This window comes from Jaculus jaculus, chromosome 1 (assembly GCF_020740685.1).
Source record: "Jaculus jaculus isolate mJacJac1 chromosome 1, mJacJac1.mat.Y.cur, whole genome shotgun sequence".
Lineage (NCBI taxonomy): Eukaryota > Metazoa > Chordata > Mammalia > Rodentia > Dipodidae > Jaculus > Jaculus jaculus.
This window is the reverse complement of record NC_059102.1, coordinates 65,982,798-66,002,866: the sequence shown is the minus strand read 5'-3', so window position 1 is coordinate 66,002,866 and position 20,069 is coordinate 65,982,798. Positions and strand designations below refer to the sequence as shown.

General features: G+C 41.5%; 1 protein-coding gene across 3 annotated transcripts in view; it reads right to left on the bottom strand.

The window, feature by feature from the left end:
• Pcsk5 (proprotein convertase subtilisin/kexin type 5) overlaps positions 1–20,069 on the bottom strand; it is a 496,681-nt gene that overhangs the window by 164,719 nt on the left and 311,893 nt on the right. For 2 of the 3 annotated variants that reach the window (XM_045145561.1, XM_045145571.1), the window contains exons 16-20: positions 16,211–16,404; positions 13,017–13,101; positions 11,408–11,505; positions 10,872–11,001; positions 10,094–10,209 (exon numbers count right to left, since the gene is read on the bottom strand). In XM_045145561.1, coding sequence (XP_045001496.1) covers positions 10,094–10,209; positions 10,872–11,001; positions 11,408–11,505; positions 13,017–13,101; positions 16,211–16,404 — 623 coding nt within the window. Of the gene's footprint in view, positions 1–5,117; positions 6,941–10,093; positions 10,210–10,871; positions 11,002–11,407; positions 11,506–13,016; positions 13,102–16,210; positions 16,405–20,069 lie in introns of those variants that run through there. The other variant, XM_045145581.1, reaches the window with a different exon arrangement.

Genomic DNA, 20,069 nt, shown 5'->3' with positions numbered 1-20,069 from the left:
CCTCCCTCCCTCCCTCTCTCTCCCTCTCTCTCTCTCTCTCTTTCTTTCTTTCTTTTACTTCTGTTTTGTTTTCCAAGGTAAGGTCTCCCTCTAGCCCAAGCTGACCTGGAATATGTAGCCTCAGGGTGGCCTTGAACTCACTGCAGTCCTCCTCTGCCTTCCAGTTGCTGGGATTAAAGGGTGTGCCACCACACCCAGCTCTTTCATATATGCATGCATGTGCATGTGTGGTGTGTATGAGTATGTGGTGTGTATGAGTCTGGAGGCCAGAGGTTGATACCAGGTATCTTTCTTAATTGCCTTCAGCTTTATTTACTGAGGCAGAGTCTCACGTGAGCTCAAAGCTTGGTGGTCTGGCTTGGCTAGCTATCCAGCTTTACTCTTGCCCCCCTGCCTCCTTTGTGCGAGGTTACCGACGGGTCTCCATATCCACGAGGCATTTATGGGGAAGCTGGGGATGAGATCTCTATGGTCATGCTTGCACAGCAAACACTTGGTCCACTGAGCCATGTCATCACTACTTGTGTTTGCATGCCAGGCACTTCCTGCACTGAGCCACCTCCTCATCACTACTCACACTTTTTTGTTTTTTGTTTTCTTGAGGTAGTAGCTTGCTCTAGTCCAGGCTGACCTGGAGGTCACTATGTAGTCTCAGTGTGGCTTTGAACTCAGCATTGATTCTCCTGCCTCTGCCTCCTGAGTGCTGGGATTAAAGAAGTATGTCCCCATGCTTGGCACTCCTCACACTTAAAAAAATATATGTATACTTTTTATTTGCAAGCAGAGAGTTAGAGAGAATAAAGAATAAAAGAATAAAGAATGGGCATGCCAGGGCTTCCAGTGACTGCAAATAAACTCCAGATGCATGCACCACTTAGTGAATCTGGCTTTATGTGGGAACCGGGAATAGAACTCAGGTCACTAGGCTTTGCAGGCAAGTGCCTTAACTGCTAAGCCAACTTCCCAGCCCTATACTTAAAAAATATTTTTTTAATTTATTTGCAAGCAGAGAGAGGCGGGAAAGTGAACATAGCAGGTCCTTTGCTGCTGGAAGCAAACTACAGATGCATGCACTACTTTGTGCATCTGGTTTTACATGGGTATTGGGGAATTGAACCCAGGCCATCAGGCTTTGCAAGAAAGCACCTTTAACTACTGAGCCATGTCTCTGTCCCATTACTTGAACATTTTCAAGCCAACTTTGTGGTGTTTCATGACATGTAGCACCAGCACTTCCGTGGTAAAGTGCGTGACTGGTTCCTTACACTCCCACTATTTCATGCAGTCTAAATGCTCTCAAGTTGTAACCAGGTGCTCTTGTGTGTGCACCCCCATTGGAAACAAACCTGAAGAGGGCAGGAAAAACCCGAGCTTAGTGTGTGGCAGGGACTCAATGATTTTTTTTTTGTTGTTGTTTTATCCAGGTAGAGTTTCACTTTACCTCAGGCTGACGTGGAATTCACTGTGTAGTCTCAGGGTGGCCTCGAACTCATAGCCATCATCCTACCGCTGCCTGCCAAGTGCTGGGATTAAAGGCGTACACTACTACACCCAGCTTCCCAATGATGTTTTTTCTTTTATGGAAGCAATTCATTTGCGTTCATAAGTATAACAAGCCAGGTTCAAGGATACAGTGTGTTTTCTATCCTCACTTGGGAAAAGGCTCTTATTCTGCCTCCCACCCTGTGTAATGTGAACTTGGTTCACTCTGGCACCCTTAAAAGGAGGCACTGTTGTGAACAAGGTTGAAGTGATGGCTTGAGTCCCAACCACATCTACCAGCTATGACTCTTGCAGTAGAAAATTCATCTCTACAAGGCCATCTTTGTGAAGCCCTTCAAGCCTTAAATCATTGCATCCCTCTAATATCTAGTTTACCTTTATTGATAAAAAGTTTATTCAGGCCTCAAGGGAATGTGTCTGGAATTTTGAAGAAATGAGCTGTAAAATATCTTTTGTTGCTTAATTCATTTGCTCAGAAAAATCAAAACAAAACAGTTGTATATCCAAGTAATGGTTCATTACAAAAGAGATTTTGTAAGAAAACCCTTAGTAACCTAGCTATAGCCAGGTGTGGTGGCTTATGCCTACAAGCCCAGCATTTGAGAGGCAGAGGGAGGATCACCATGAGTTTGAGGCCAGTCTGAGTTACCCAGTGAATTTACAGATGAGCCTGAGCTACAGTGAGTCCCTATCTCAAAAAAAAAACCCAAACCAACCCCCAACCCCAGCCCCCAGCCAAACCATCTTTCAAAGTCTTCTGGAGGTAGAGAATGGAGATTCCTGGCCAGCCTAGGTCATATTCTAGCCCTTTAAGTCTTTGTAATTCTTGCCCAAAACCCAAATCCAGCCCAGATTGTCACCTCTTGTGATGATGAGACGACATGATTATGTGGATTACAGTCTGCTACTAGGTGCCAAGTAGTTCCAATCAGCCAGACTGAAATACAGCCCATCTTGGCACGGCCCTGCTAAGTATGTCAAAGGCTTTAAAGTGCTATGTGGAGAACTTCAGATTTTATGGGTTGGCCACAAAAATAACATTTGGCAAGGGATGTTAGCCAGAGGAGAGAAGCAGGTTTATGCTTCCGTGTGGTGTACACATTGAGTTTAGGGCCCAGGTCCTACCTTAGGCCAGGTGAGGTCAAACTGTGTCTGGCTTCTGTTCCTCTCCACCACTGCATCAAGCTGGCCAGACCAAAGCTGCTCATCACCCCTACATGCCATTGCTCTAGGTGAGGTGGGCAGTGACACACTGAAGAGTAAGCTTACTTTACATAGCAGCATGCTGGCTCTGGTTGAGTAAGGAGTTGTGTAGTTAATACTCAGATTTGCCTAAAGTGTTGATCATATAGACCACAAAACTTGAATTTTCCAGTTACCATCCCTTGACTACTAAGCGCAGAGTTTGCAACTTCTTCAAAGTGAAGGGTAACATGTTCCAGGCGATGAAAGGAGGTGGCCTGGGATAGAAGGAGCAAGAATCTAGATTGTCCGTGGATGGCAGCTACTGCTTAGCAAGGTCTTCCATGGGGGTGGGAGTTGAGAACAAAGCACTACCCACAAGTCAGAGGTACAGAAATTACATGTACAGTACTTTTCAGTAAAGAGGGTTTAGATTTAACAACAGGTCAGGTCACTTTCCATTAGTGAATTAAAGATCCTGACAGACCCATCATGTGTCCAACTACTGTCCTTTGTAGCAACAAGCTGATCAGATTAAAACCATGAAAACCTCCTGCGCTAAACATCTCCTGGCTGACATATCTACTAGTGATGTACAATCCTAATTTCCATCGGCTCAGGAGAAATTTACCACAAACAGTTCAGACTGACCTTAACAACTTAGTGAGCCACACACGATCTGCAATTCATGGCTTCCTCTGGTCTGATAAGTTTTACTATTGCTATTATGGGATGGTCATCCCAATCAGTCTTCAGTGTATGCACCTTGGTTTTCTTGGGGGTAAAAAGGAAGCTGTGCATCAATCAGAGGAGGCTCGGTGTATACTAGGGTGTATGTGTTATATAGTCTCACATGGGGTAGCACAGTTGGTGGTCAAAAAATTCATATTTTTCCATAGACGTTTATATCTTTTTGAATCTGAGCCTGGATGGAACTCAACTTGCTACTCTGTCTGACTCCTCATTTCTCCCCTCCAAGGGCAGGACCCTGAGCCTAGCGGCTGCGTCCCCAGCGGCACACCAAGAGGTATGTCCATTGCTGCTGTTAGCACATTGCCCAGTCCCCCGCAGTAGATTCTGGAGATTTCTGTTTGGCAAAGTCTTCTTTTAGGCATGTAGGGTTAAAGCCACTGCCAATTTTATACAAGATGTCCACTAAATGAACAAAGCCAGCTTTCTTTTTTGCAGCTCATACACATGACACCTCCTTGTCCTGACCCGAACACACACACACACTGGGAGAATTGATGGTGCTACCATGAACAGAGCTGACCCAGATGCCCACCCCCCCATTGCTACCAACATCAGTACAACGTGATAAAAACTATGCCAGCTTTTGTTTGCAGGGGAGGGGCACAGGGAGTGTCAAGGTAGAGTCTCTCACTCTAGCCCAGGCTGACCTGGAATTCACTCTGTAGTCTCAGGCTGACCTCAAACTCATAGCGATCCTTCTACCTCAGCCTTCTAAGTGCTGGGATCAAAGGTGTGCCACTATGCCCGGCTTCTCCCTCCTTTTCAGTTCTCACCTTCTGCTCACTCTTTTCCTAACTTTAGATACTTCATTTGACTCCACCCATTCCTTCACATTCTGTTTCTCTATGGAAACAGAGAAGTTTCTCATCAACTTCCTTTTCAGAGATGTTAATACATGGGTATGAACAGATCGATTAAACAGGAACTTAGGTTAATTTAATAGAAAAAATAAAATATGGAATAACATTGATTTTGGCCAGTATCAATTACAACTGTTCTACTAATTTTTACAAAAAAAAACACCCAACTGAACACTTTACACATGTACAGTACTTTTCAGTAAAGAGGGTTTAGATTTAACAACAGGTCAGGTCACTTTCCATTAGTGAATTAAAGATCAAAAGACAAAAGAGAACCGAAGATAAGACTTTTGTCTCCAGAGGGTTAGAGCATTTGTCACGCCTTCAAACTTTGTACTATCTATTACATATATCTCATTATGAATATATATATTTATACATAATATATAACATTAACTTACACCTTGAAAGCATTATGTTCTATTTAATAGTGTCATGTAGATGGATGAGGCACACACACTAGTCGTTAAACCAGGATTTCCATGATGTGCAAATGCCTGGCTAGTGGGAACCAGAATGCACGCTGGAGGACCCCAAGGAATTGGCTGTCATGTTGATGATGGTTCAAGGACACAGACATCATTTTTATCTCATCACAGTGACCTTGTGCCTCAGGTGTTATAGGCGGGTTTAATCAACTGGATTCCTTTGCTGACAAATCTTGTTCTGCCATCTGCTTGAGCTTGCTTTAGACTTGCACTTTATATCTATCCAGTTAATGACTTTAAATGCACAAAGTCTATGCCACGCCAGGACTAACATTGCTATTCATGTCTTTATAACAATGTTATAAAGAGTAAAAATGCTCAGCAACATCTGTCAGATCCTTAGCTATTTATTAATGGGCTCATGTGACTCAGAACCATTGGAATGATATGAAGTTCAATAGATGATTTGCTTATTATGCACTGTGCATTGGAAGTAAACTTTGAGGCCTAAGAATATTTTCAAGGCAGGCTGTTTACTAGTGTGCTGCTTGGATCAGGACTACAGCATCAACGCCCCAGGATCACCTGTATTGAAATCCTTTCACTTCTCAGTGGCATCTTGCAAGGCAAGCTTTCCAAAGCTTTCAGTCTGTAAGCTATCCAGTCACTTCCAAAGCAAATGAGGTCAACATGAAGCTTTGATATGAGAAATGAAGAAATTATATCAGTCTACCCCCCCCCCCACTTAAACAGCAAAATTGTGAAGAGACCTACCAGGCTTCCTCTTTTCAAATCACAGATCCAAAAGAGTTTCTTTACAATTAGGTATGCTAGATTCCATGAAATGTTTATATAGTCAGAGAAAACCAGTGAATAAATTTCTAAAACAAAATGAAACAAACGAACAACCCCTAGCTCAGCAACATTTTGTGGATACATGTGTGAGCATGGCCTGGTTACAAAGACAGGAGAGCAAGAAAATGTAGAACTAGGAGGGTACAATCATGCCACCCATACTCAATTTCCAGTTTTATTTTGTTTTAAATGACAAGATGAAAAACTTGCAATAAGCACCATTGAAAAACACTGCCCGGCCAACCTGAGCACGAGCTTAAATATTATTTAAATAAATTCCATTTCTTAAAAAATACAAGACCTCTTAGAAAGTTTTGATTGCTGCTAGGAATTCTCTGCATCATATCCAAAATGCTTTCCACCATGACAAATGGAATTTCCGATGGTCTTTAAAAAATGCTATGGGAATAATGGCTAGATAGCACCAAGAGCTTGTGCAGGGTGTACAAAGTAACATTCTGTGTTTCTGTGGGGGCGGGGGGGGGCTGGGTCAGTGTTCTATATACTTATGTATCGTTTCTACCATCAATTTGATTCTACAGAACAATCCATTTGATCAGCTGTGCGTAAAATAACGCAGTTGACAATGTTTGAGAAGCCAGAAGCAGCAAGTCTACCTCATTAAGCCAGTGGGAAAGACTGATCAAATGTATGAAGTGCAGAAAACAGCTCGTAAGGAGTGAAGAAAATTAGGTTTGGGAAGGATCAGTGTCTCACCGTGAGGTCCTATGACAAGTAAGGAGCACAGCTCTGCAGGATGCTCTTAAAGTCCCACGACCCAATTTCCTGTCATCTCCCTCAGGTGCGAGCTCAAGCATATGCGAGCGCTTTCCATTCATGGTGATCTATGTGTGTTCTTGTGATGTTTCGGAAAATATTTTTAGGCATTTGAGTGCAAAAAGAATAAAACAGACCTTCAAACCCAGGGCAGGAAATCAAATAATTACTTTAACGTCAAATTTTGGCATCAAATACTTTGGTCATACAATACTGTCTCTGTAATTCTGGCTGTTTAGCACTAAACACCCAGTTATAAAAGGTAGGCTTGTTGTAGATTTATTTTTTTCCATATAAGTTTTGACAAAACAGTTCACCATCTCCCTGCACAAACTTGAGAGAGAGAGAGAAAAAAAAAAGATAGCAAGAAAGAGAGAGGTGGCTTGCATTTTTTTGGCTTTTTTTCTTTTTAATAATATGGAATAATCTATAAGTCTACACCAACAAAGAAATCTAAGATGGCTGCTCAGCCTTGGAACGTGCATGTTTTGCAGCAAAGTTGTTGAAGAACCTTCCGCTGACACAGATTGTTCTTTTTCACAAGCATACAGAAGCCTCCTTCGGCCCAGGACTCTTCCGTTGCTTCTCCAGAAGTCAGCAAGAGACAGGGGGAGTGGAGGTCAAGAGCAGCAGGGTGCACACACATGGAGGAAGATTTTGATTGGTCAGAGAGGCAGATGGGGGTTTGGAAGAGATCATTCGGGAGTAGTCAACAAGGAAGAAATTTGGTTCACCCAAAGCGATTTCAGTCAACAGCATTGTTTTTCAAGGAGAGACATTGCAGTCCAGTGGTACATGTGATTGGTATCCATTGGTGAAAGGAAAAAAGAGACCAGAAAAAAAGAATAAATTAGAAGCCAATAATATCACAAGCAAGGAATTTTTCTCTTCTGAACTGCCTAGAGAAGAAAATATATAGTAATTTGTGCCATATTTCATTGACTCCAAGACCCAGAAGTTAAGATGTACCATTTTTTTAAGTACCACAAAGGAAATAATGCTTAGTAAACAGTGACATCATAATCTCTTATCAATTTGGATTTTACTTTTATAATTAGTTAATAAAAGCATGTCTTATGTTTAGTTTTGTTTCTGTGTTTATGCAGTCCTCCCTCCTTTGTATACTGACCAACTGTTTAATTTTCTGAAATTGTTTTGAATTGGTGCTTAATGTTGCACCGGAAGCCAGAGTCACGTGTGTCATGCAGGTGAATGGTCATCTCTGCGGCTAAGTCTCACGTGCAGGCAGCGATGCTTATGACCATCAACCTCATGGTCAAGAGCGGCAGTAAACGATGAATTTATCAGATGAATTTTATTACAAATATTAAAATGTGAAAACATAGTGTGTCTTAGAGTCATAGAAATATGGCAGTTGAAAGGGAACAAACAGCACATTTTGAAAAGTAGTGGCCTTGTGAGTTGAAAGCTCAGTGAGCCCTCCAGGACTTCAAGCTTTCACTGGTAAATAATGGCTCCTCAGTTTTCACTTATGCTCACAATCCTGAAACTCCTCTCTTACCAAACTGCCATTTGGCACAACTTAGTCTGTGGTTTAGCAAAAGTAGAAGCCCTCACAAACCTTGAAGGCTAGAGGTGAAAAGTTCAAGGTGCAATGTTCTATGACCACCAGTTACCTTCTGCTAGCTCACTTAAAACAATTTGGGCTGCGTTCAGATATAAAGGATCCGAGTTTTTAAGTATAAGTAGGAAGACACCTACTGGAAACTGGAAACTGATGGGTCTCCCACCCCAGAGTGGTACAATGAAAATTATCTCTGGCAGGAAATGCCGAGATCACAGAGCCTGAGAGGGTCCTGCCCATCCATGTCAGACAAATCATGTACCAGAAACATGATGAAGGCACAGGCATCCACAGTGCTCCAAGGAAGTGAGACCATGATGCCTATTTGAGGTTCCTAAGAGGAGCTGTAGAATAAGCACCCAAGGTAGGCACTAGAATTTTCTTTATTTTGTGTAGATGAGGGAAATGAGCCTGGAAGTTCATTACTTACCCTAGGTCTGGACTGCAGGTCATTTGAGCTAAAAGCGCCCTGACTCAAGTCCTCATTCTGCCATACAGTCTCAGCACTGCCTTTCCCTAAGACCAACCCCACTACGACTATTCCTAATGTGTTCTTTCTACTTTAACAAACCCAAAGATGTTCTGAATAATTAAATAGTTCTATAAAGACATGCATCTTTAGCATAACGTTTAGGGCCCCTCAGCTCACTAAGTGTTGAAATTAGAATGACTTAAATTTACAGAGTCTGCAGGGGGAGCAGATAAGTCTAGAGGATCAAGTGAACAGGGCTTTTACCATGCTGGCCGGGGAATGGGGCAGTGCTGTGGGTCTTCATCCTGGATGTACACTTGAAGTGCTGATGTCTCTAAAATACCTGCTCAGGCTGCACTTCTGGCCAGTGTACTCTGAATCTTAGGGAAAGTGTGCTATTCTTTCATCTGGGTTAAGAAGCACTGGGGCAAAGGGAAGAAAGCTGACCTGAAATACAAGGGTCTTCAGTTCTAGGCTGACTGTCCAGTTCTAGTATCACATCTTGGGCTTTCCTCTCTAGAAAACTGTAATATTAATTCATAGCCTGACAGAGTTTGTCAAAAATTTCCATACTATTTGACTGGTACATGCATATGAAAATAATAAAATCCAAATAGTAGGGGAGTAGCAAAATTATGTAGCAGTTATGTGGTTAAATTTTATGATGTTATTAAAAGTTAAGTTTTGTACAAGTATAAAACACAGGCATTAATAGAACATGTATGCAAAACAAGAAAAAAAAGTTAAAAAGTATGCAAAGTCCTTAGTGCACAAAGGGGATATAAAACTCTATGCATATGGCATTAAAACACACAGTGAAAAGTATATATAACAAATGAATGGAAAGAAATAAAGTATTAACTGGAAAAGTCTGTTTAGTGTATGAACCTGATTTTGCAAAGGGAGAACCTATGGAGATAGTAAAACGAGAAGGTCATAGATCTCGAGGAGTTGGGGTAGGGACACAACAGTGGTAACCAGGCAGAACACAGAAGATTTCCAGGGCGGGAAAACTGTCTTGTGTGATACCATGAAAATGGACACGCCATTGTACTCCTGTTCATGAGGCTGCGTCACACCAAGAGCTCCGCCTCATGTCAGCCATCAGCTTCGCCTCCGAATGTGTCAATGTAGGCTCATAAGCTGCAACAAATGTGCCACTCTGGGGCGGGGAAGAAAAGGCACGTGTGCGGGCATGGCTTGTGGGGACGATCTGTAATTTTTGCTCAATTTTTCCAATGAGGCTAAAGCTGCTCTAAGAAATACTGTCTATTACTTAAAACGACTGGCGCCTTCTTGGTTATTGGGACTATAGGTAATTTATATCTTCTTGCAAGTCACCAATAAAAAGGAAGAAAAACAAAACAGCTGGGTATGGTGGTGCATGCTTGCAATCCTAAAAAGCTAAGGCAGAAGGATGATGAATGCAAGGGCAGGCTGAGTTACGCATTGAGATTCTGTGTCAAAGAAATGAACAACAACAAGATGATCAAACAAAGCAAAAACATCACAACTCAGTAAAGTTAGAAGTTCAAAATGAATCCATGTTAACATGACATTGATTGGGCATATCTTATCTGATACATGCTTGTTAATTTCTTCCTTTAAAAAAAAAACTGGAAACATGTTAGATGTTAAAGTAGAAAGTTCAGAGATCGAGATGAACAGTTTTACTCACCATCCTTGCAGATGGTTCCCATCTGACACACTCCTAAGTCTAACTGATACCCACTGGGGCAGCTTGTACAGTTCTTAAACCCTGGGCCACTGCACGTCAAACAACTGGTATCACATCTAGAGGAACCAAAATAGAATTTATTAAACCTCTTATATGTCATATATGGAGGAAGGAATATTTACTATTAACTGGTTGGTGTCTTAGAATTAATTTTCCATTGACACAATAATCTTTTCTTATAATACCTTCTAGGATTGATAACAATAAAGAAAACTTATCAAGTAGACACAACAGTATGCACTGGAAACAGAAATATTACTGTAAGGCTTTAAGGTACTCCTGAAACAAACAAAAATATCATATAGCTTGCAGTAATTCTGTAGACCAGTGTCCAAATATAAGTGACTGAGTGATTCATAGTTTTTAAAATTATTTATGAAAGTGGTTCTACAAGGAACTGAGGTGCTAAGTGCTAGGATGGGTGGCAGGCAGGGTGGGCGGCAGCTGTATTTACTTTTTTCTATTTTATTTGTGTGTGTGTGTGTGTGTGTGTGTGTGCGAGAGAGAGAGAGAGAGAGAGAGAGAGAGAGAGAGAGAGAGAATGAGAATGAGAATGAGTATGGGTGTGCCAGGGTTTCTTGCCGGTGGAAGAAAACTCCAGATGCATGCACCACAGTGCATCTGGTTTACGTAGGTACAGGAGAATCAGAACCAGGTCATTAGGCTTTGCAGGCAAGTGCCTAAACCCCTGAACCATCTTTCAGGCCCCTGCACTTACTTTTTGCAGGATCTGTATCCATTTTCTGAAGAGTGCTCTAAGTAATAACCGAGGCTGCAGCTCTGCACGCATCTCCCCTCCTCCATGAAAAAACCCTCTGTGCAGTTAATGCACCCATCAGCTCCGGCCCCTTCAGTGCAGGAGACATGCAAGAAACAGAAACTAAGTCTCAGGATAGGTGCAGCATGGGCATCTTAGTCTGTGAAAATGGTGTTCATCCATTACCTTCCTAAGAATTCACAATTTAACTGTGTGTACTTTATATTTTTACATACTTTCTCTCAGTGGAGGAAAGGGAATTCCTATTTTAAATGGAACCTATTTGCCAAGAACATCTGTTCTCTCTAGAAAGAGAAGACGGCACTAGACTGTTTAAGTGAGGAAAAGAATGAATGATTGACACACACAATTCTCAAGAAAATCATTCCTTTACACGTTCTTTAAACACTCTTGAGTAGCTACATGAAAGATGGCTCAATCCAAACAAAACCAAAATTACAAAGAAGAAAGTGAAAGGAAGAAGTGGGTGGAGGTACCAGCACAGGTGGCGCAGAAGCGGTGGCAGGGCTGGCAGTCCTGGCCATTGAAGAACCGCCCGTCCTCACAGGTGATGGAACAGCGGGAACCCTGCAGGCTGGGACAAACAGGAACAAGCCCTTAACAGACTGTTGTCAAGCATGGCAGATGTGCAGTGACTCATTAACTTCACATGTAACACCCCCCCCCCCCCCAGAGAGCAGTGGCTTCGCTGAAGCTTCCAGGCAAGGGAAATGGCTCGAGACCCTCCTTTTCCCCCACTCTTCTTGCTCACCATGGCTTCTATGGCATGTGTAAGTGCTGCTGAGCTCAGAGACCCTTTCCTGAAATTGTTACAGTGAAAGAAATACTTTCCATTTACTCAACATCTTACAAACCAGAGTCTTGAAAAGTATCCGACAGAACAATTATATAACCTGTCAATATTCTATTACACGTTTACTTCTGTTTGTTGGTTTATTCACTTAGGACACTCTAGTGAGGACTCTGGCCAAATGCAGCTTCCTCAAACATCTTGATGTTCTTAGCTATACTACTGCTTAGTATTTCCAGGAGGTGTTTTGACCACACGAAATAGTTCCTTTCATTTTCTGTTTTTCTACCTAGTACCCATGAAACACTATGGAATGAGTTACTGAATAATGTAAGCTTTTCTTTCCTTCTAGTTTTTATGAGCTATAATTTTTATCATAACTTATGTTTTTTTTCTTTTCTATTTTCTACTGTTTTGTTCTGCTGTTCCTCCAAGAAAACTAGGAACAAACTAATATTTATCAAGATTAAAGTGTAAAGATGTAAAGTGCTAAGCAAACTAACACCAAATGCATTTGTGGGGAAAAGAAGCAACGGTATAGATAATAAATGTAAATAAAGACTGTAATATTGAGTAGCATGAAGGAATATCTGCCTGGAAACTGCCTGGATTTGCCAATTTTACCACTAATGAAAGGTGGCACTACAGGTGCCATCACTGCTTAAAAGGAATGGCAGGAGAACCCAACTCCAGCCCATCACTCACTGTAGAAGGAACTGAGCTCTTCTGAGGTCAGAGGACTTCAAGTTCCATTGCACTGCATATTGTCCTCTTATCAAGTCTACTGAATATTATCTTTGGCAATGAGTAATTCAACCATTTGTGGAAAATATCTCCTAGTGTTAAATCTGTGTGTATATCATTGATAACATAATGGAACCAAACTTGTGGTATTTAAGATAAGCAAATGAGTTGATAAGTGTGGAGAAATAATAAAGATAAGGGAATAACTTTCCACCATCCACGGAATTAATCAGGCAGATTAAAGAGAATTCACTATAATTCTAGACTAGCACAACGCAGGTCACAAAGTATGAAGGATGTGTCACAACTGGTCATTCTTAGTGAATTTTACACAGATAACTTATTTAGATAGAAACCTTTCCTTAGCCAAGATGACATCCAATTGTTCACATCTAGTGGTAGAAGATAATGCAAATAGCAGTTAAATGTGTTGTGTGGGCCAAATCAAGTGTAGATGGCGAAAGAGTGATTTATTTACTTGTTTATTCTTATTGGTTATGTAGAGATGTTCCTTGGGAGATATCACTTGATGATTTTCCCTGCTGTCTTACCTTAACCCATCCCTGCATTCTGTGCAATTATGGAATTCAGTACATGTTTTGCAGTTTTCGCTGCATTTCTGGCAAAGATTTTTCTCTGTTAAAAAAGAAACAAAATAATAAATCCATCAGTCAAAAGCATGTGAAGATGTTCTAATGTCTACTGGTGTGTGCTATAGTGCCCATAGTCTGGACTGGAAAACTGTGGAAAAACTCCCAAGTCATTATGTGTTATTATTGCTCAGCAAACTGAATATCGACAAAACTGTAATTTACTGTCACCTTGAGGAGAAGAGAACTACACGCCACTGAGTTCTTAGTTAAGTGGTTTATGATTTAGTTTTTTCTTTCCTTCTCCCCCCTCCCTCCCTCCTTCCCTCTTTCTTTTTTCCCCTTTCTCTCCCTTCCTTCCTCCCTCCCTTTCCTTTCCTTTCTCTTTCTTTCTTTCTTTCTTTCTTTCTTTCTTTCTTTCTTTCTTTCTTTCTTTCTTTCTTTCTTTCTTTCGCTCTCTCTCTCTCTCTCTCTCTCTCTCTTTTTCTTTCTCTTTCTATTCTCTTTCCCAAGCAGAGATTCCTGACTTCTAAACTGAAAATACCACGCATAAAGTTATGGATTAAAAGGCAATGCTGTTACGGGCAGGTAAACCTCCAGGCCTGCAGCTGTGAGGACCATCTGATGAGCTGTGTGAGGAAAGGAAGACAACACTGGAGATTGTAAGGTAAAGGTTGCTTGTTTCTTGCATTGTCTAAAATAGTGTCTTGGATTTTATAGCACCCCTGGAATTGATATAAATATTATTATACCTCAGATGACCTCTCAATTCTTTAGAAGTGTATTGATTTGAACAAATATACTGAGTAATGGTTTTCCTGTTCAGTACCAAACCCAGCAAATGCACAATAGTTCTATCATGAAAAGAGTGATTTAATGTATTAAGGAAGAACTTTTATCTTGGATAACACTTTGCTAGAAACTTAGTATTGTTCTGATATGCAAGTAGATAATATTCACACATGTATGCAGAACTAAGGGCTTGCCTTTCTCATCTGCTCTAAATGTTGGTTTTCATTAAGGTCCACAATGAAACACTACTTCAAGGACTCCTGTGAGGACATACTGGATTCTGAGCTTCTCAGCAAGAAGGGTACAGCGTCTGGCAGTGTGATGGTAGTTGAGTCGTAGCCCTCACTATTATGTCATTAGAGGACTGGCCATGGCTGGGATCTGAAGTCTGTGGTCCTAGATTTGCATTTTTCTTTGAGCAACTCCAGTAAGCAAGCTCAGCATCACTCATCTTTCACTTAGTGAGTGAAGAAGACAGTGAAATCTCTCAGCTTATTTGACAAGTTAATGAAATTATTTAATGGGATGACATAAACAATAAAGCAGTCTAAGTGGGTTGTCGGTAATAATTACTAGTCACAGGCTAGAGAGATGCTCAGCAATTCAGGAACTTGCCTGCAAAACCTACTGACTCAAGTTTGATTCCCCGGTACCGACGTAAAGCCAGATGTACAAAGTGGTGCATGCATCTGGAGTTTGTTTGCAGTGACTAGAGGTCCTAATATGCTCATTCTCTCCCTCTTTCCCTTCCTCTCTCTTTATAAATAAGTAAATAAATAAAAATATATAAAAAATAATTAGTAGTCATGGTTGTACTGGATCACCATGTTATGTATATTTTGCACTCATTGAAGGAGCAAACTACGTCAGAAGACAATATGAGAGAGATATAGAGCACTTCAGCCCACATTATGTGACAGTGAAGTAAGTGAACAGCTTTCCTCAACTGTCTATACCCAGGCTCAATAAAAGAAATAGACTGGTGGAGAGTGAGCTGACACTCAGTGGGGGGGCACCCACGGTAGAGGAGCACATGCAGCATGAGCAAAGCACCTGAATGAAGACTGCACATTTCATGGATCACTTTGGCCCCTTCTTAGTTCCTGATTTTTCTTTTCCAACCACTGGGAATCATGGTGCAAGTAAGAGCCAGAGGACCATCCCCAGGCATTACTCCAAAGGGCAAAATGAGAAACCAATTTACATGGAAGACTGCCTGGCTTTGTCTGAGCTTCTTGTTTGTTTAGACTTGAGTTTTCCATTTTTCAGCTTGGGTAGCAGAATGGCATCTCAGTGTCAATACATTTCACAGTATGGTATTGTTATCATGATAAATTATCTAGACTTAGGAATAAAGCAAAAGCTGTCCACAGCCCTTTGAGAATCACAACTAGAAATAACACCCCCCTCTTCAGACCCTCTCAAAACCAAGAGATATTTCCAAGTAGAAAATTATCTAGTTTATATCTAATTCAACAAAGGATTTCTTTTTGTCCTTCCTGAGGGACTATAGTCCCTGATTATCTTGGAACCCTTCTGTCTACCTATATGTTCCATCATATATGGGTAAAATGTTTCAGACACCTATTCATTTTACATTTATGCAAAAGTCATGCTTTTGAAACCATTCAGTGATTCAGTGCATGTTGGGAAGTGAGCAGACCTGGCTGCCATCTTTTGTAATCCAAGCCTGCTAATCAGGTTGGCACATAGCTGGTATTTGGGAACTCAGTTAGAGAGGGTTCTCATCACTCTGGTGAGTGTGAAAACTGGACACTGTGAAAACTGTACATATGGCATAGTTCACAGTGACAACCTACTTTCCTTCAAGAGTATGAGATTTTGGTATGTGCCAGGCAGACAGCATCTACCTGAGCAGCTGCCAAAAATGAACCAGGGCCTTCAGTCTCTACTAATGCCCCCTGGTGGATAACATTTCACATATTATCACTAATGTGCTGGAGAGTTAAACACTCTTGTGTGACTCTATTGAGACGGCACTCTCAGAATCTTGCATATGCTCTCCTCTACACATCTCTGCTTTCTTTCCCAGATTTTGCTTCTTTTTTTTTTCCCCTTCTATATCTTTCTGCCTTAATAATTCCTAACTGTGATCATAGAACATGACTGTATTGAGTATTTTGAGTACTCCTTCAGCCAATCACTGACTAGGGGAGGGGATGTCTTGCAAGTCCCGTTAAATAGCTAGTTATAGGCCTTTTTACATAGCGCTTCTAAAAGTGTCTCTTAAAATAAGTTGGCTAGATCCAGTTTTATATGAAAGAAAGCTCAGATGTCACACAGGAAGAATTTCCTTCCCAAGGTGACTCCAATGAAAACCTACATATTTGAAAGCAACTCACTGGTGTCCTGGTATGACCCATCCGGGCAGTGGTTAACACAGGTGCTGGCCTCTTCATTCAGGAAGTACCCGTATTTACAGGACAGGCACTGGTCAGTGTGGCTGCCGAAGCAGGACTCGCAGTTGGGCGCGCACTTACGGCATCGCTTCTTGTCAGCATGGTAGTGGCCAGCAGGGCAGCTGGAGACACAGATCCTGCATTGTAGGATGGAAAGAAAGATCACTCATCAGCAGCCCAGCCCTCAGCCTTCTCTTAGAAAATCTGACAATCAGCTGTCTCCCAAGATCACTGTCCCACCAGGATGACAAGCCCAAACCTTAAAGGCCAAATGCTGTTGGATCGAGCATCTTGCTGTGTGCATTGCTACAAGAGCAAAGCGGTTGGGCAGCACTACATGCATCAAGCAAGGCTGTTCTTGGTCCACCTCCTAATAAGGTCTAGCTCTCTAAAAGAATTACGTGAGTCTCAATAGCAAGCTTGTGGTGATGAATGTGAGGGAGACTTGTGCGAATCATGACTTTATGGAAAAAGATCATGCTAATTAGGGGTTTCTTTCCTTTTTGTGTGTTGTCATATAGGTGGTACATGTGAGTGGTGGCTGAGATTACATGTTTTTGTCTAAATTAATATAAATACATTTAAATTTATGTTGCTTACCAGAAACTGATTTTACTAAAAAATGCTGCTTCATTTATTTATTCGAGAGAAAGAGGTAAATAGAGAGAGACATACACATAGAGAATGGGTGCTCCAGGGACTACAGCCTCTGCAAATGAAATCCAGATACATGTGCTACCTTGCACATCTGGCTTACATGGGTACTGGGGTATCAAACCTGGGTTCTTAGGCTTCACAGGCAAGTACCTTAATCACTAAGCCATCACTCTACACTGCTTTTTAAAAAATTCCTTATTTGCCCATAGCTTTATTTACTCGTTCAGTAAATATATGCTGAGCACTAATTGCCTAGCATGCATATTGGTAAGTACAACAGATAGAAGGCACTGGTCTGTGGCCTGGCTCTGTGGGGACTCTGGCACTGGGTCCAGAGTCAAGGAGACATAGAGACCAGTACCTTTGATACATGGATGCCGGGTATGTGAAGGAATATGGGAAAGTATCAACTTGGCCCAGACACTGACATTTCAATGAAGGGAAAACAAAGCCAGGGCCTCAATACCAACTGGACAGAAAGGACACAGGAATTCAGTTAAGAAAATATTATATATTTAAAAATTGTTAAGAGTTCAACTTTAAATATTCTCTCCACAAAAAATGACAAGTATATGAGAAATTACATACATTAACTTGCTTGATTTAGTCACTGTACAATGCATGCACATTTCAAGACCTCATGTAGCACCACACATACATAATTTTTACTTGCTACTTGAGAAGAAGAGAGAGGATTAGAGTAGAAATATGCCGTGCACACAGCGGGTCTCACTGCATCATCTCTTGAACAGTGAGAGCAATCATTTTCAATTACAGGTCATGAATTCTGTGATGGTTACTCTGCACTGTCAACTTGACTGGATTGGGATCACTTATGAGACACAACTCTGGGAGTGTCTATGAGGGGATTTTCCAGAGTTTTAACTGAAAACAGAAGGCACATCCTGAATGTAGATGGCCACATCTCATGGATTGGGGTCTAAAACTGAAACAAAAAGTCCTTGAGTACCAGCTTGCTTTGCTTTCTGGCTACTGATGTAATGTGACTGGCTACCTCATGCTCCTGCATCAGTTACTGTCTTGTTGCTATGAGTCAAAACCTAACTGGAAGCAGTTTAAGAAAGGAGAGGTCTTACTTTTGACTCACAGTTTCAAGGGAAAGTCAATTATGGTGAGGAAGGCAGACAGAGTGAGCAACAAATGCTGAATGTTCAGCTAGCATTTTCCTTATGATGCCATCAAATAACCCAGGCCATGGGACAGTTCTGCCAACAATTACAGTGGGTCCTCTCATCTCAATTAACCTAAATCTAATAAATTCCTCACAGATAGCCAGATTTGTTCCCATGGTGTTTTTCACTCCAGTCAGGTTGACAAAGAGATTAGTCATCACATCTTGCCTGTATATCTTAACTGCATGATGAACTGTATCCTTTCAAACTGTAAGCCAAAATAAACCTTTTGTTGCTTTTGTCATGTATTTTGTGTTATTACTGAGAAACAACTAATCTAGAAAACTGGTACCAAGAATGGGGTTGCTAGCTGCTCATGGCGGTGCACACCTTTAATCCCAGTATCAGGAGGTAGAGGTAGCAGGATCACCATGAGTTCAAGGCCATCCAGAGACTACATCATGAATTCCAGATCAGCCTGGACTAGAGTGAAACCCTACCTCAGAAAAAAAAAAAAATGGAGTTGCTGCTATATGCGATGTGACAAACATGAGCATGTGAGCAGGTGGTTTTAAAGACTTTGGAATTGGTTTACAGGAGGAATGTGGAATTGTCTGGAGCTACAGACTGGTGAAGCACCATAATGCTTTAAGCATAGCTTAATATTCCATTCTTCTTTGAATCACAAGAAAAATGTAGACAGTGGAGGCCTGCTTGATAAGGTTTCTGAGGGGAGCAAGGACTCCACTGGGAAGTGGACAAGAAGTCATTATGCTAAATTCTGGCAGAATCTGACTGCATTACTCTTGTGTACTGAAAATGCGAGTGAGGCTGACATATCAAAAGTAAAGGATGAAGTTGTTGCAGAGGAAATTTCAAGGCAACATAACTTCTAGGCTGTGACATGGCTGATGCTCATGGCTCTTGGAGGTACACTGAGAGAACAGAAAGTATGAAAAATATGCAGCTTGTCAAGGAAAGTAGTATAAGTGAGTTTAAAGCTTCAGACAAGGACAGTCCAGAGAGAAGACTTTCCTGGTACCATTAAAGTGCAACCTTGTACTCTGTATGGTGATAACAGTAAAGGTGTCCTGAAGGCAATACTGATGAAAATGCCAAATCATTTGAAAGGAGAGACTGAACTGGTTAAAGAGGTTCCCTGCTAAAAACAGACCTAGCTGCCTAGTGAGCTGTTTTCTCAGGTCCAGCCTCCAAAGCACAAAGAGGTTACAGCCACTACTGCAAGTGGGGAACAGACTACATTTTGAGTTAGCAGCAGAACTTGCCAGCATTGTCTACATAGTGCTGACATTGCAGGCATGTGAAATACAACGTTTACAGGGTCACTAAGGCTTGCATTCAAGGTTCCCAAAAGCCACTGAGGCCAGATGATGTGTGGCAAGGCTAGAGGCCTAGGGAGGTGATGTGTGAGGCTATGAAGGTGAAGCCTCTGTTGCAGTGGAGACCCGGGGATGTTGGAGACACTAGGTCTGTGGGATGTCCACGAAGGAATGCTGCAGGCACTAAGTGAGAGAGAGGTATGTGTGCTGCAGGTGACCAAAGAGGAGGGGCTGACTACTCTAGACTACTGGAGTCTAGTCAAGGCCACCAGGAACCCAAGGTGTTGGACTTGGAGGTGCCAGATTTAGTGTCTGTCCTGCTGGGTTTGGGTCTTGCTTTAGCCTTATTTTTCCTTGTTATGCCTACATTCCTACCTTTGAGGATAGAAATATAGACTCTAAGCTATTGTATATATTGCGTGTGTAACTTAAAAAATGTAACTTAAATTTTTTAAGGCATTACAATTAACGAGTCTGAGACTCAGAAAAATCTGAGGGCATTTAAACAATGTCAGAATTGTTAAGAGTTTGGGGGATTTTACAGATTTTCTGAATAAAATATGCATTATGAGATGGTTATGAGCCTTTCAAAAACAGGGGAGGAATGCTATGGTTAAAATCAGTTAAGTGTGCTTCCTGTATGCAAGCATGAGGGCCTGAGGCAGCCCAATT